This window comes from Microtus pennsylvanicus, chromosome 3 (genome assembly GCF_037038515.1).
Source record: "Microtus pennsylvanicus isolate mMicPen1 chromosome 3, mMicPen1.hap1, whole genome shotgun sequence".
Lineage (NCBI taxonomy): Eukaryota > Metazoa > Chordata > Mammalia > Rodentia > Cricetidae > Microtus > Microtus pennsylvanicus.
In genome coordinates, this window is record NC_134581.1 from 15193749 (window position 1) to 15210952 (window position 17204).

Consider the following 17204-nt stretch of genomic DNA (forward strand, 5'->3'; position numbering starts at 1 on the left):
ATGGCCAATCTAGGCCAGAAGGGGCCCCTACTGCGTCCTCACCCAGCCGTGGCCGCACAAGAGTGCCCAACGGACACTGCGCTCACGTGCCAAGACGCGACTCCCAACCCCCCACGTACTAGGTTAAAGGTCGGTCAAAACTCACATGACCACAAGGGGCAACAAAGGCCTCGAGAAGTGACCTATTAGCAGGTGAAGAGTAAGGTGTAGCGCCATCGGGATAAGGGAAACAATCCAGTCCGGAGATATCTGTTACTAAAAACTTTTTTCCCCGGGGGTTGGGGGGGTGGGGGAGCGGGGTGGCGCGGGGTTGTTTCCAAGATGGTTTCTCTGCTTAGCCATGGCTGTCCAGGAATTTGCTCCGTGGACCAGGCTGGCCTTTAACTCAGATTCACCTGCCTCTACCTCCAAGGGCTGGGCTTAAAGGCATGGTCACCCTGCTGGAAACAGTATTTTCTTAAACCACATTTAACTTAAGTGTTTTGAAGACCTGGCAAACACCCATAGTGTTTCTCTGAAGCCAACATGGAGAAGCAATGCCACACACTGCACCCAGTTTTATGAATGGACTTATTTTAAGAGTGTTAAAGTTCCACATAGAATCAGCTTTTATCAAGGACAGTGGTGTTAAAACAGAACTTGAAGGTTCCACAGAAACTGAAAACAAAACCCCCAAGTGAAAACAAGACCCCCCAAGAGCTGGGAAATTCTGAGAGAACAGAGACTAGAAATGGGCTCCAGTAATAATTTACTGCTGCTAATGTTCAGAAAACTATAAACCCATCTCAGTGAATAGCAAAGGACTCGAGGACAGCATCAAGTTTACTAGAGGCTTGGTTTACTGTGGCCAGACTACCGGGGTGACCAGTATGGGCACCAGAACCCAAAACCCAGGAGTTCAGAGCAGTCCTGCATGGGTCTTCATGGCTGCACCATACTCAACTACAGGGTGTTCCTCTCCATTCTTTGGAATCCATGAGACAAGCTTCACTGTGTACCAAATCCCACCCCACACTTCAGCTCCACAGGTTTATCTCAACACCCATTTAAAAGAAAAAATAATTCAGCCTCTTAACATAACCCTTCTGAGAGAACAGGGTCTTTCTTTTCTTTTCTCTTCTCATAAAAGAAGGAAATTTCCTCATCTGGTTTTAAGATTGACAGGAGCAGTCTTCAAGAGTGTCAAAGGCATTCTCCTGGGGGAGGACACTGCTGTGGGGTGGGGGAGGTGGCAGGGCCGCTGAGTCAGCATCAGTTGGTGTCCATGTTGGAAGCCTCATCATCTCCCAGGCCCTGCTGCGAGCTGCCCAGCCTCATGGCTCCACCAGAAGAGCCTGGGAAAGCGGTGAGCGAGGGCGCGCTGTGACATTCGTCATCACGACGCTGGTAGAATAGCACGTAGGCAGCTTTAGTCTAAAATACAAGGGAGGGAGGGAGTCCATTTACTGGGAACACACGCACCTGTCCCCACCCTTTCCTCACCATTCTATACTAAACTCATGGCAGCTCCTGTCTATAATCCCAGCAAGGGGAAAAGAGCCTGGGAAAGGAGGGTTTTTTTTTGTTGTTGTTGTTGTTTTTGCCAGCCTGGGTTTCAGAGTAAAACCCTTTCTCAAAAAAAAAAAATCAATCTGAAACTAGATGTGGTTACACACACCTGTAATCCCAGTACTCAGAAAGCAGAGGCAGGAGAATTACCGTAAATTTTAGGCTAGCCTGACACACAAAGTGAGTTTAGATTAGAGATGTGTAGAAAGCCACACCTCAATAAACAAACACCCTGAAGGAGGGGTGAGTGAGTGAGGGGTGAGTCTGCCACCTTGTTTCCATAGCCACACCTAAGAGCACCCAGAAAGGCACTTTACTTACTGGCTGCCTCCTAACCGTGGCTGTGGGGAAATGCAGGATTACTATGATCTCGTACCTCAAGGAAAACTGAGCTTTTCCATTAGGAAAGATCTAGAATGAATGGGAGTCCACTCTACTCCACCCAGAGCCTCTCCAGATAATGAAGTAAACAATGGCCTAAGAAGACCTTTTTGGCTTACTTGTTAAGATAACCGGAGAATAGTGGGTTTCTGGGCCAGGTACTCACCACTATCTGATCCTCAGAAGCCAGGGACACATTGCTGTCATCAAAGTAATACCACTTCCCATTCAGTCTGTTCTTCGCATATGCAGTGTCTGCAAGTTACAAATAAAATGCTCTAATGGCCACCAGGAAAATGAATCTGGTTATTGTATTAGGATGGAATACAAACACAGGTTCACACCCAAAAACATTGACACTGACATTAAGAATAGTGTATAGCCAGTGTGAATCTGCTCAGGAGGCAGGGACAAGAGTACTGCCCCTAAGTACAAGGCCAACCCAGCCAAATCTAGGGAGGGTTGAATAGGTCTCAAATAGAAAACACCACCAGCACAAAATTATATAACTAATATGCACATACATATAAGTAACAATAAGTTTGTTTGTTTCTCTGTGGAGCCCTGGCTGTCCAGGAACTCACTAGTAGATCAGGGTGCCCTTGAACTCAAGAGATTCACCTGTCTCTGTCTCCAGAGTACTGGGATTAAAGATATGTGCCACCACACCCAACTTTTATTTTTTAATAAAGATGTCTTATTTAATTACATGGAGGGTGGTTATGAGCACAGAGGTGATAAGGTGGTGCTGGGAGTCAGCCTTAGGTCCTGGAAGCACAGTGCTCTCCGCTATTGAGCCATCTCTCCAGCTGCCCGGGGTCTGTTCAATGGCTATGACCAGTGCTAGACACGGTGTAGTCACAGCACTAGCCTAGGATTTCCATCAGTGCCCCCAACAAACAACATGGTCATGAGTGCAATCCAGAGCCACAGAGGGACTTGGCGATGGCGCTGATACTTCTAAGATTTAAGACAACAAGAGCAGATGGCTTCGTCTTCAGCAGAATGTTCTTAGTGCCTCTGGAGCCAGTAGAGGAATTCTGGTTGGAAAACAGTGACCACTGGGTTTGCAGAGCTGAGAGGGGAACAAGGAGCTTTCCATTTCTTTTCTCCACAACTGCGACAGTATCTGTGGCGGGCAGGCTGGAGCTGCAGCTCAGTAGCTGGACTAATCTAGATTACACAAGGCTCCAAATTCCATCCCCAGCACTGGGGGAAAAGTAATACCCCCCTCAAAACTGGTAATATATAGCTAAAACAGTTGGAAGGCTAGGCAGGAGGGTGAGTGTAAGCATTCTGACAGCCAGAGCTTCATAGTAAGGTCTTGTCTCAACAGCAACAACAACAACAACGAAAATACAAAAAAAGTTTCCATAAAGTGAACCAGAAATTCTGGGAAATAGGTCAAAAGAAAGAAATCACTTTTTTGTTGGGTAAGGTCATGTATACCTATCATCTCAGCGGTAAACAGCGGGCTGGAAAGAACTGCAGTTCAAGGCCATCAAGGATTACCTGGCGAGTTACAAGCCAGCCTGGGATGCACGATGAGATTCTGTCTCAGAATCAAACCAAACTATACCAAAAATAAACTAATTTTGGCATTTCTCATTCTAGGTCTCTGTACCCCTTGTATTTTCTCTGCTTTTGCAGAGCTGGGATGCTGCTTCTAAAGACACTAATTTTACAGAGCTGTTTTCGATTATTCTGAAGTGGCTAAGAACTCTCTGATCGAGGCCCTGGACAGCAGTATCAGCTGTGCTCTCAAGCACGTTTGCTAATACAGAGAGAGGGAATGAGCCAGGTGCAGTGGCGCACATCTTTAATCCCAACACTTGGGAGGCAGAAGAGGTAGGCAGATTTCTGAGTTCAAGGCCCATCTGTCTACAGAGCTAGTTCCAGGACAGCCAGGGCAACACAGAGAAACCCTAGCTTGAAAAATCAAAATAAACATAGAGGCAAGCATTTTTGTGCATAAAGTTTTATCATGTCATTGTCTTAAGAGAGAATCCCAGAGATAAACCCAGCATGTCCCCTACTTGAGAGACTGCCCGAAGTCCTAGGTTACCCCGACTGACGACATGATGAGCCCCAGCCCAGCACGGGATTATCAGTGGGACAACTCACCACGTTAGCAGTACCGAATTAAAGAATATGAAAAGTTAGAAAGGAGAAAGGAAGGGGATTAGAAAGGGCAAAGGATTGAGAAAGCCTATAGCCAGGAACTATAAACAAGCCAGGGGCTAATGGCAGTGCCAGGCATCCAGGAAGAGGCTGAGAGAACACCAGGCAGGGCATTTCCATACATCTCAAGTAAGCAGATGCCAATACTTACAGTGACCAACCCCCATGGCTCCATAGTGATTGGACACAGCAATTAGGTCATAAACATAAGGTCTTGCTGACCGGTCACAGACAAACTCGGACATGTTCAGAGATCTGAGTAAAAAATATAATACCCCACAAGTAAGTTAAACTCTGTAGCCCAGCAACCCCACTCATCAACAGACCAAAGTATAGGAAAACTATGTGAGGAGAGACAGACCAGGGCAGAGTGATCACTTGTCAGGCTTAGAAACCGGGAGAGGTCCAAGTTGTGGCGCTACCATACTGTGTGGGTTCCAACAGCGGTAAGAAGACATCAAAGAGGGCTTCAGCCCTGAGTCGGGAGGCTGCTATTAACAGAGCTGCAACCCCTGAAATGTCAGCGCAGGCCCTGGGAGGCTTTCCTAGTTTGGAATTTTCTTTGTTATTATTGTTGTGTACGTGTGTCTGAGGAGGAACTGAGTGCAGCTGTTAACACCACATCACAGTTATCTGAGGACAGCTCTTAGGAGGTTCTCTCTTTCGACCATGGAATCTGGGGATCAGACTCAGGCCATTAGGTCTGTGTGGCCGGTGCTGTTACTCGCTGAGCTGTCTCACTGGCTCACACTGAAATGTTCAAAAATGCAGAAAGGGTAAAAGAAAATAAGGCATGGTGGTACATGCTTTAATTCCAGCACACAGGAGGCAGAGGCAGGGATATCTCTGAGAGTTCGAGGCCAGCCTGGTTTACAGAGCAAGTTTCAGAACAGCCATGACTACACCCAGAATCCCTGAAAAACTTTGGGGGAAAAAAAAAGGAAAAAGAGTTTTAAATTACCAGGGTGGATTTGAACTTGTAATCAATTATCTTCCCGCCTCAGCCAAGGGTTGCAAGCACACACAACCACACCCATCTAAAGATCAGTTCCATTGGGTAGGTGGCTCTGACCGCCATGTTCCTGTTCATGAGAAGCAGCACTGAGCTCGTGCTGCTGAGACCAGGTCCCTAACACCAATGACAGGCCAGCAAAGCAGACCATAGGCTGGTGGGAGGACTCAAAAGGACCAGAAGCGACACAGACAATCCACAGGGCTGTTCTATCAGGGATGGTTCCCACTAGTGCGGGGGTGGGAGGAAGATGGCTCCACAAGTCAACCTCCCAGAGCCAAGTAACACACAACCTAACCCGAGCCCTGAGCACCCTCTCACCTGACCGGCACATGGACAACACTGCAGGTGGCCACACCCACCTGACTGGGAACTCCACAACAGTGTCAAGCTTATCCCGCCAATATCTGTTATAGGAGAAGCGTTTGAGATGAACCACCAGGATCTTGGGCAAAGACCACAAGTCAAACTTCTTTGTTGCCTGTTGGTGTTTCTTACAGGTGGGACAGTACCTGAGGAGAAAAGACCAGGGCAGCAGGCAGCCAGCTGTGCACTTAGTGGGAACACAGCTACTCTGTCACAGAGCTATCCTTTCAAGCAGGGCTAAACCCCAGTATTTTGTTTTGTCTTTAAGATTTTTTTTTTTTTTTTTTTTTTTGGTTTTTCGAGACAGGGTTTCTCTGCGGCTTTGGAGACTGTCCTGGAACTAGCTCTGTAGACCAGGCTGGTCTCGAACTCACAGAGATCCGCCTGCCTCTGCCTCCCGAGTGCTGGGATTAAAGGCGTGCGCCACCACCGCCCGTGTCTTTAAGATTTTATTTTACTTTATATGCATTAGCATTTTGTCTGCATGAGGGTGTTGGGTCACCTAGAACTGTAGTTACAGAAGACTGTGAGCTGCCATGTGGGTGCTAGGAGTTGAACCCGTCAGTCCAGGTACTTATCAGCAAGGACTATGGCTTTTTCAGTCCAGAAAACACAGTCCGCACACACAATGACGTATTATAGATCTGGCCATGCAGAAAGATGATCTCTCCAAGCACAGAAGAGGTTTCTGTGCATAGAGATTACCCTATGAACCCACGAATCCCCTGCTCAGCATCTGGGCACGCATACCAGGGGTCGTGCTCCCCAAGGGTCTCCATGGTGGTGAAGAGCTCAATGCACTCTCTCAGGGCTACTGCGGTCCTCTTCTTCTTCTGAGGCTGTGACATGCTCACATGCTTCTCACAGGCCTGCAAGAAATAAGCGCTGAGTTCTGGTGGAGAACCATCTTACTTGCTCAAGATGCTAAGGCTGTCAGCGGAGCAGAGGTGGTGCGGCCTTTATTCCCAGCATTCAGGAAGTAGAGACAGGCAGATCTCTGAGTTCAAGGCCAGCCTGGGCTACTGAGCAGTTCCAGGCAGCTAGGGCTACACAGAGAAACCCTGCCTCAAGAAAAAGGGAAAAAAAGCTAGAGGCTCTCTCCCTGCCTGGGATATACTACACTTTCTGGGGTCTCTGAATACAAAAAGATAAAGTCTTGGGTGTTTTTCAAGTTCTCAGGAAAACTTGTTAAACTGTTGTTCAATCAGTGAGAGGACTGTAAATATATTTCCAGAGCACTGACCACAAACCCCAAATGACCTACCTCAGATTCTTGCTCATCATAGTAAAGGCTTCGGGTCTCACTGTCCCAGTCAATGGCCAGTGTGGATCGAGCTGTGGAGGGGACCATAGTGTCACTCATTATGGAATGACCAGCACAAGAGAGGCTCTCCAAGTGACCAGAGTGAGAAGGGCCACACTTAGGCAGAACCACCACACCTGCTCACCCACCACCAGCCACCGAGGAGAGCAATGCTAGGCCTTGGGGCAGCCATTTTGAACCCCTACCTCCCAAAGCTTTTGACAAAGACTTCCTGAGTGCTACCGATCCACTCCTGACAGGACATATGCGGGGTGGAGCTGGGGGGACTGGGAACAGACTTAACCTCTTGCCTGAAGCATAAAAAATCTGACACAACAGATACAATAACTGTTTTCAACTGTTCACCTGGACAAACACCAGGCAAACCAAGATCATCCAAGGTAGAAAACGAAACAACCCTGCACCAGTCCAGCTCAGTACTGGCAAGCACCCCAGGGCACTGAATGGTTCTGAGAGACAGAGACACAGAGAGAGACAGAAAGAGAGAGAGAGAGAGAAGGAGGGAGGGAGAGAGAAAAACGAGAGACTGGATTAAGGAAGCAAAATTAATCTGAGAGCAGGGTGTGGTAGTTTACACCGTAATCTCAGCTTTTAGAGCAGGATCAGGTGTTCATCCTTGGCCACGGAGTAAGTTCAAGACCAGTCAATATGGGCTACATATGTGTCTCAAAACACGAAAGGGGCCAGGCATGGTGGCACAGACATTTAGTACCAGCACTAGGGAGGCAAAGGTAAGCAGATCTCTGAGTTTGAGGCCAGCCTGGTTTATGGAGCCCCAAGACAGGCAAGGGTACACAGAGAAACCCTGTCTTGGGGAAAACAAACAAAACAAAACAAAACAAAAACAGGAGGGAACTATAGTTTAGCACTAGAGCCCCTTATCATTTATGTACAAGTCCCTGAGTTCAATCCCTAGAACTATGAATTAAATAAGTGAAAAATTGAAAAAGTTGGAGGCTGGAGAGATGGCTTAACAACTAGAGCCTTGTCTGCTCTCCCAGAAGACCCAAGTTCAATTCCCAGCACCCAATGGCTGCTCTTGATTGTCTGAAATTCCAGTCCCAGGGGATTTGATATCCTCTTCTGGCCTCTGCAGGCACACACATAGTACACAGACTTACATACAGGTAAAACACCCATTCACATAAAAAATTTTTTGAAAGGGTTGGGTCAGGTTGGAAAGATGACTCAGTGGTTAAGACCATTGACTGTTCTTATAGAATACTGGGGTTCACTCCCCAACACCCAGGTTGGGAGGCTCCTAACTTCTTACAGCTCTAGTTCTTCTGCAAGCAACTACATACACATGTACACATATACATGCAGGAAAACACCCAAACACAAACAACTTTTAAAATTAAAACAAAGGAAGGAGGGAGGGAGGGAGGAAGAGAGAGAAAGAGAGAAGGTGAAGGAGGACTGGTAGTTAACAAGTTAACTTCTGCCCTAAAAGATACAGCTCCTACCCTGCCCATGGAGACGTCCACATGATGTATGTCCACTTCCTGGGGATGCCTCTTCCCAATACATGCTGTCATTATCACAAAGTTGCGTGTACCTGACATACAAATCTATAACTACCCTCTAGTTGCATCATGTTTGATTACATATTTTTAATGGGACAAAGAAAAAAATGAACTTATTCTTATGAGTGAAACAAGTCTACAGAAACGCTCCTAACATGACCACAACAAATACACTGAGCCAGAGGACAGGTCTGGCAGAGCTTCTGAGGTCCTCAAGGATCAAGGTAGAAGTGAGGCACAGTGGTGCAGACTTGTAATCCAAGGACTCCTGAGATGGAGAGAAGAGTAAGGCCAGCATCAGCTACACAGTAAGTCTGAGGCCAACACAGACCAACAAGAGGCTCTTGGGGGCTGGAGAGATGGCTCAGAGGTTAAGAGCACTGGCTGCTCTTCCAAAGGTCCTGAGTTCAATTCCCAGCAACCACATGGTGGCTCACAACCATCTGGTTGTGCCCTCTTCTGGCGTGCAGACATACATGCAGACAGAATGCTGTATACATAATAAATAAATAAATCTTAAATAAATAAATAAAAAAGTCTCTTGGGACTAAAAAAAAAATGGTACTTGCTCTTGTAGAGGACCCGAGTTCAGGTCCCAGCATCCACTTGGTGGTTGATTCACAATTGTAATTTCAGTGGTAGGGGATATGATGCCCTCTTCTGGTCTCCATGGGCACCAGGCACACATGTGGTGCACAGACATACATGTAGGTAAAACATCAAATATATAAAAATAATCAAACTGGACAGTGGTGGCGGTGCACACCTTTAATCCCAGCACTTGGGAACAGAGACAGGCGGATCTCTGTGAGTTTACAGTCAGCCTGGTCTACCATGTGAGTTCCAGGACAGGACAGGCTCCAAAGCTACAGAGAAACCCTGTCTTGAAAAAAAAAAATAATAATAATAATCAAGAGAGTGGTGGCACATTCCTTTAATCCCAGCGCTTGCTGGGGGAGACAAGTGGATCTCTGTGAGTTCGAGGTCAGCCTGGCCTACAAAACAAGTTCCAGGTCAGTCAGGGCTTAACAGAGAAAACCTGTCTCAAAAAACAAAAGAGAGAGAGAGAGAGAGAGAAATAGAGAGATGGAGCAGGCACATGCTTGTCTCAAATTTGCCAATCCCTCTACTAAAAGGAACAAAGTGAAAATCCTTTGAAGGATGAAGAATATATTTGTCCTCAATCATTTTCCAAAGGAAATGGTCACAGAACTACATAAAGACAATTAAAACTGGCTGAGCAGTGGTTGTGCAAACCTTTAATCCCAATATTCGGGAGGCAGAGTCAGGTGGATCTCTGTGAGTTCGAGGCCGGCCTGGTCTACAGAGCAAGTTCTAGGACAGCCAGGAATACACAGAGAACAACTGTCTCTGGTTAAAGATAGGCTCTAAAGCTACACAGAGAAAACCAAAAAGAAAAAAAAGGACAATAAACTAAGTGCCTTTCAATGATCTTCAGTGCCCCAGTCTAGCTGAAAGGTCAGGAGAGCACTTACAGCTGAGCTTGAGGAGCTTCCCGTCAGTTGCAAGCGAATTGATATCAGCAGTTCCATAGGAGTTCACGAGACTAAAGGTGAAAAGCCTCCTGTGTCGTGGCTGGCCTTTCACCTTCTGGGTGGTCTCACTAGGGTCCTCTCCCTGCTCGTCCTCACCACTGCCTTCTGCTTCTGAAAGCTGCTCCTTCCCTTCCTCTTGATGATCCATTTCTTCTTCGTCGTCTCCTGATACACATGAAAAACAATTTATATAAGACCCGTATTTCATTGTTAAAATGTTTATTTATTTATCTTGGGTTTTCAAAATAAGGTTTCTCTGTATAGCCCTAACTATCCTGGAACTTGTTCTGAAGACCAGGCTGGCCTCGAACTCACAGAGATCCATCTGCCTCTGCTTCTGAAGTGCCGAGATTAAAGATGTGCACCACCACCATCCGGCCAATGTTAAACTTTTTATTTAGTCAGGTATGGTGATATCTACCTATAAGCCCAGCACTCAGGAGGCTGAGGCAGGATACTGAGTTCAAGGCCAGCCACAAACACACAGCAAATTTGAGGCTAGCTTGGGCCACATAAGACCCTGTCTCAAAACAACAAAACCCACAAATAAACAAGTAAACGATAAATGTTTATTTAATACTGCAGTGTGTTACTGCTTCCTCCCAATGTGTGTGTGTTGAAGTGCATCACCTCTACACATCTCTATAGTACTAGGCACTTGATTTAACACGTGACAGCCCCCAAGGGCAGACAAGGTGTGCTAGTCCATGCTGAAGAAGCAGAGACCCAGGGATTGAGATGAGTTTAGGTTCCACACATCACATGATCTTACTCTGCCTTCATCAATAGGTTCAGAGAAAAGCACACTGAAATGAAACACTCAAGAAAACAGTTTTACAAGAAACAAAATTTAAAAGTCAGATTTAAAATCCTGCTATCTCTGTACTTGGGAGAAAGAAGCAGGAGGATTGGGAACTAAGCATAGGCTATACAGTGAGTGCTAGCCCAGCCTGGGTTACAGAGTGAGACAAAAGAGGGCTGTCAAGATCGGTCAGCAGATAAAGCATTTGCTGCACGAGCCTGGGGATCTAAGTTTGTGCCCCAGAACCTGCATAAAAGTGGGCGAAGAGAATCAACTTCAAACATTCATACACGACCACACACATACCATGCACACATAGACACAACAGTAATGAATAAAAACTTTAAAACTACACCAAAACCAAAGAATTTGGAGGTCATTTGTGGGTTTATAGGACACATAAAGGCACACGATCACCTAAGTGTCCAAAGGAAGAGGAACACCTACCCTGCAGAACAGGCATGCTCATTGGTAAAAACAGCTCATCCCTGGCCACAGGGATACCTTGAGGTTTTCCATCACTGACTTCCTTCTCTCCCACAACCTAAAGTCAGCCACTGACTACAGCTTCCTAGGAAGATACAAACTCCCAAGATAGCCAGCTTCAGCCTTCTGATTAGCTGGCCAGGACATCTACCCTCCTTGGGCACAACAGGCTCCCCAGCCATGCTGGATGGTTTGCACAGGAACGTGCTAGGAAAGTACCAACCAGGCAATGCTAACAGATGAGAATTAAATTCTAATTCTGGAGTGGTCAGTGATCCAGTGATCATGCGAAGCTCTAGACTTGATGCCTTGACACCTAGCACTGTAAAACCAAACCTTTTTTTTTTTTTTTGGTTTCCCGAGATAGGGTTTCTCTGTGTAGCCTCACTGTCCTGTAAACCAGGCTTGTCTTAAACTCACAGAGATTCACCTGCCTCTGCCTCCCAAATACTGAGATGAAAGGTGTGCACATGGCAACCAAACAAATCCTAGCTCTGCTTCATACCCTCGGGCTTGTTACCTAATTCCTCTAGACTCAGTGTGTCTGAGGTGAAGCCCAATGTGTCCAAGCAGGGACCTAAGAAGATTCTACAAAGGACAAAAGTTTACAATGGTGACTGAGGCTGGAGATGGCTCAGAGGTTAAGAGTACTGGCTGCTCTTCCAGAGGTCCGAATTCAGTTCCCAGCAACCACACAACCATCTGTAATAAGATCTGGTGTCCTCTTAGGGTGTACAGGTAGAACACTGTATACCTAATAAATAAATAAATCTTTAAATAAACAACAACAACAAAAAACCCAATGATGACTGAGAGACCCTACCCTCTACCAGCCTAGCCTCAAATACTGCCATGTGTTTAACACCTTCCACAAAGAGGGAAATCAAGAGCAATGTGGTCATTACACCCCCCACAGCAGGAATGCTCACCTTCATAGCTGCCCCTGGAGCCATTGCACGCTCCAGGCTCCAAGGGTGAACAGAGAAACTCATCAGGCAAAGGCTGTTTTATATAGCGGCTTAAAAAAAAAAAAAAAGGACTATTAGCATTAACTTCTCTTTCTTCACTATGCAGCTATGAAGCAGTACCTAATTTAATATTTAGCTACTAACAAACGCAACATAATGGCTCAAGAAATTAAGATGCTGGGCTCGAGAGATGGCTCAGAGGTTAAGAGCACTCACTGGCTGCTCTTCCAGGTCTTAAGTTCAATCCCAGCAACCACATGGTGGCTCACAGCCATCTGCTGCCCTCTTTTGATATGCAGAGTACTGTCTGTACACATAAGAAAGAAAGAAAGAAAGAAAGAAAGAAAGAAAGAAAGAAAGAAAGAAAGAAAGAATTAAGATGTACCTAAGAGATCTGCTTAATAAGCCAATAAAGAGACCAAGAGTGGGCAGTGGTGTCACACACCTCCAATCCCAGCACTCAGGAGGCAGACAGGTAGCAGACAGGTGGATCTGTGTGAGTTCGAGGCCAGCCTGGTTTACAGTGTGAGTTCCAGGACAGGCTCCAAAGCTACACAGAGAAACCCTGTCTCGGGGAGGGGGATGGAGGGGGATGGAGGGGGGAAGATACCAAGAAAAGCTAGTTTCAGGTCTTCTAGGATGTCATGTGCACTATTATATATATTACAACAGGGTTTTATATATCCTGGGCTGGCCCCGAATTTGCTACATATTTAAGAATAACCTGTAACTCCTGATCCACCTGCCTCCACATCTCATGTGCTAGATTACAGGTGTGCACTATATCCATGCCTAGTTCATGGAGTTGTGGAGACTGAACACAGGGCTTTGTGAATGCTAGGTAAGCACTTTTCTCACTGAATGTCATTTAAGCATGATTGATATGATTCTAGGAATCAGAGGACTGAACAAACCCTGGCTCATGGTACTTATGTATGCCAGTTACTACATCCCATTAGCCTATACCCTGACCCTCCCAGTGGGTGGCACAGTTTCATTTTTCACATGGGATCAAAAGAGAAACTGCAAAGGACTAAAACTGCTGGACACATCAATATCAGATAACAAAATTGCACTTCTGGCACCAACCTGATTCGATCACAAACAGCTTGATACAAAGACTCAAGAGTTAGCTTGTGCTTAGGAACAGAAACGAGAAGTGGCTGTCCATAGAGCACAGCCCCAGAAGAAGTACTTGATGGCCTGGACTTCTTCTCTCTGAAGTAGACCGGAAGAGTGATCCATTCAGAGCCGTCCATGGAAGCACTGCAGACCTCATACCTGCATGAGACACAGAAGAGGGAACCCTTAGCAGCAGGTCCCCTCAGCAAGAAAGACAGAAGCTGCACAATGGTGAGGACTGTAACTATAAAGGACAGGTACCGTCAGCAGAAGGGAGATAAGCCACTCCCAAGGCGATTACACATTGCTCACTGTCAGCTCGCGTGGATCTACACAGCCCAGACTAGATTGCTTCTTACCCCAGAAAGACTTAAACTGCAGGCTGTCCTCTGATTTCCAGCAGAAATAAGGGTCAGCATCTGAGCCCCTGTGGAAAACTCATCTACCAACTTCACTTTTTCTCACCAAAAAGTTCAACTCTTAAAAACGAATAATTTTTTTAGTCTCTGTCTTTCTCTTTCCTCTCATATCCTAGGCAAGTTCCAAATTTACTATGTAGCTGAGGAGGGCCTTCAGACTGCTACTCCTTCCACCTCCAAGTACTGGGAATGCAGACATACCTGGTTTATTTAGTGAGAAGGGATAAAATCTAGGTCTCTGTGTACACTAGGCAAACACTCTACCAACTAAGCTGACTATTTTTCAGAGTGTCTTTTTAGGTAACCCAGACTGTCCTAGACCTACTATGTAGGTCTACCAGGCTGGCCTTGAACTCACAGAAACCTTTCTGCCTGAATCTCCCAAATGCTGGGATTATAAAAGTTGTAAAGTTCCCTTGAGCAAGTGGTTGGCTGGAAGCTGCCACAAAGTTTAAGTCCATTGCATCCTCTGCAGTCAAGAAGATGATATATACTGTTTCCCAAGAGTGGCCACAAAGCAACATTTTGTATTGTCTTTATGGTGATGAGAAAACTGAACCTCAGATTTGCAGAATGCATCATCATCTGCCAACAAACAGTGTCTTCTGAGATGGAGACTGTGGCCCCCATGACATTGCTTCAGAGAACCCAAATCCCTCTGTACCACAGCCCTTTGTTTGCCCTGGTCTCTCATACACTGGTGACTTTTTTCGGGGGGGGGGGGGTGCGGAGTTGAGACAGGGTTTCTCTGTGTAGCCTTGGCTATCCTGGAACTCACTATGTAGACCAGACTGTCCGTCCTTGAACCCAGAGATCTGTTCACCTCTGGCTCTAGAGTGCTGGGGTTAAAGGTGTGCACCAACACCACCTGTCCAAGCTATGATTTATTGAGCCAGGAACCTCTGACATCAGAACCATGGAATCAGTATTCTTAGCAAACAGAAACTACTGACCAAAGCTGTGTCTGTGCAGGGCTCTGTGGGGCCAAAAGGTTCTTAGCACTGACAATGCTCAGTTTCCTGAGCCTACATTTCCTTTGGCCAGGTATGAGGACAGATACACATGAGCAGTGATGTCAGACCTGGAAACACAAACAAGGCAAAGCCTCTGCAATGATTCCTCTGCAAAGTATCAGAAACTGCTAAATACTTACACAAAAATATCATCTCGAGGCATGATGTGGCTTAAACCTTCATCCATCTGGAAAATTTTGTGGAACCGGTGATTATATACATCTGTGACCACCATCTAAGAATCGAGAGCACAGAAGCATGACAGGGTGGCTCACAGAGCTCCCACTGAATAAAACCCAGAAACAAAGGGTGGAAATCCCCGGCTCTAGTGTTGCTGGAGAGAACCACCATGTGAGTAGTCCTAAGGCGAGGGCCAGGACCTGAAAAGGAGTAACATGGCTGTCACAGCACTGCTATGTTGGTAACATCTGCCCTCAAGTGGCAGGAATGGTGAGGAGGGAGTGCTATCAGAAACACCCAGGCTCTTCAGAGTCTCTACACCCAAACACCACACAATGATGGAAGCAGCATCCTCTACTCTTGTCCCTTTGACAATGGGTAGCATCATTGCAATGGAGGAAAAAGGGCATTTCCCTGTGCTAGAAGGGATCAAGATCAAGGCCAGAGGCCATGAGGAACCAAGACAGACAATGATCACATTTGTGCGGTTCAATAGCAACGGCTGTCCAATAACAACGACTGTCCAATAACAACGACTATCCAAAAGTGAAAATTTGAAAGAAACTCCAAAGGGCCATAAAGTGACTTAGCCATGTTAAGGAACCAACTTACACTTGAACAACTCCTACTTACATTTTCTGCAGCGATGCCAGACAGCTTGGAGAGCGCTTCACACAGGTCAGAAATGGCCCCCATCAACGGCACAGTCACACGGTACTGCAGGAGATACAGTCAAGGTAACAAAAGTATTCCAAAAGAGACAGGAAATGACTTGGGAGAAGGACACATTGTGGGGACAAGGACCCTCCCAGAGGCAGTTCAAGGCCCAGATGAGTCAAGCAGACAGCTGACAGAGCCAAGTCTTTGGTGTTAGCAAGGCTGCAACATTCAGGCATCCACCTCTTTCCTTCTCAAACATTGCTTTTGTTTATACTTTACTTTTGGAATTGGATCAGTACTTCCTTTAAGGAATCGTTAAAAGGCCAAGTGGTGGTGGTGCACATCTTTAATGCCAGGACTCAGGAGGCAGAGGTAGGTGGATCTCTGTGAGTTGGAGGCCATCCTGGTCTGAAGAGCTAGTTTCGGGACAGGCTCATGCAATGCAGAGAAACCATGGGGGGGAGGGGGGATTTGATACTATGTTATCCCTTTTTTTTCTTTTTGAGACAGAGCTTCACTGTGTAGCCCTGACTGGCCTGAAATTCATTACACAGACCAAGCTGGCTTCAACCTCACAGAGACCTTTTGTAACTGCCTCTGCCTCCCTTGAGTCCCAGGAGAAAATGTGTGCACTATCACAATCCAGCAGGTACCACTTTTGTTTAAAAATTTAAAAAAAAAGAAAGGAAAAAAAGTCCAGATGACTAGGTGATAAATCACACTATGAGCCATCAGTTCCACTGGACATGACGACCAGGGTCATCTCTCCAATCGGGCTTGCTCTCCTAGCTCATTTAAAGACAGACTTAAGGAAACTTATTGCATGCTCCCCAACATTCAAGGATCATTTAGCAGGTGAAACAGGTTACATGAATGGAACATGATGAGAAAGTGACAGACTGAACAGGCTTACACAAAGGGCTGTTAGAGGACAAGGGTCAAGGGACAATGACTAAATCCCAAGGGGACCCAGGGACAGTTGGTGGAGTTTCCCATGCAGCAGGTAGAAAGCAGTCCCATTAGGGACGAGACTCTACTCAGCAAGTGGTGCTACGAAGGTAAGGATTCTGTTACCTGGATAGGTCTGCACTGAGGGTCAGCAGGAACCAGGAAGACCTCCATAACTCGGTCCTTCTTCAAAGGCAGTGGGAGAGTTAGATAGCAAAATGGATCAAAAGTCACAGAAACTTTAGCACACTCTGGGCACACCAAAGTGGATTTGAAAAGGCCGTGGAAAGTGTCCACAATCACAGAGTCATTCCTGAGCCTGTGGTTCTCCCAGGCTTCCTTTGCTACTACCTGGATAAAAGAAGAAGGGTTAGGTAGGAGAGTCAACATCTGTCCTTTCCCTGCATTCAGAATGCTTCCTAACAAACACTGAGAAGGTCCAGAAGCTAGACCACGAACTGCCAAGAGCTTTCAGTGTACCACATTCCCACTGTAGGCCAGCTCTATATCCACAACCATACTAACGAAAAAAATCAACAGGGAACTCAGAGAATAAGGGATCCTGAGAGTACCATAGGCACAGAGCTCCACTGGGGATAGACCAACATGTAATGATCTAAAGGCCCTTAGGAAAGAGTTTTGTCTTTTAAGATAGGGTTTTTCTGTGTAACACAGCACTGACTGTCTTGGAACACTCTGTAGACCAGGCAGG

General features: G+C 46.3%; 1 protein-coding gene across 2 annotated transcripts in view; it reads right to left on the reverse strand.

Moving 5' to 3' along the window:
- Nucleotides 1-553: 553 nt before the first annotated feature.
- Nucleotides 554-17204, reverse strand: part of Usp4 (ubiquitin specific peptidase 4) — a 39403-nt gene continuing 22752 nt past the window's right edge. For both annotated transcript variants that reach the window (XM_075964615.1, XM_075964614.1), the window contains 12 exons: nt 16619-16843; nt 15518-15601; nt 14845-14939; nt 13240-13431; nt 12112-12200; nt 9835-10059; nt 6753-6823; nt 6239-6357; nt 5485-5634; nt 4262-4365; nt 2096-2184; nt 554-1413 (listed from right to left, as the gene is read on the reverse strand). In XM_075964615.1, coding sequence (XP_075820730.1) covers nt 1252-1413; nt 2096-2184; nt 4262-4365; nt 5485-5634; nt 6239-6357; nt 6753-6823; nt 9835-10059; nt 12112-12200; nt 13240-13431; nt 14845-14939; nt 15518-15601; nt 16619-16843 — 1605 coding nt within the window. In that variant the 3' untranslated portion in view covers nt 554-1251. The remainder of the gene's footprint in view (nt 1414-2095; nt 2185-4261; nt 4366-5484; nt 5635-6238; nt 6358-6752; nt 6824-9834; nt 10060-12111; nt 12201-13239; nt 13432-14844; nt 14940-15517; nt 15602-16618; nt 16844-17204) is intronic.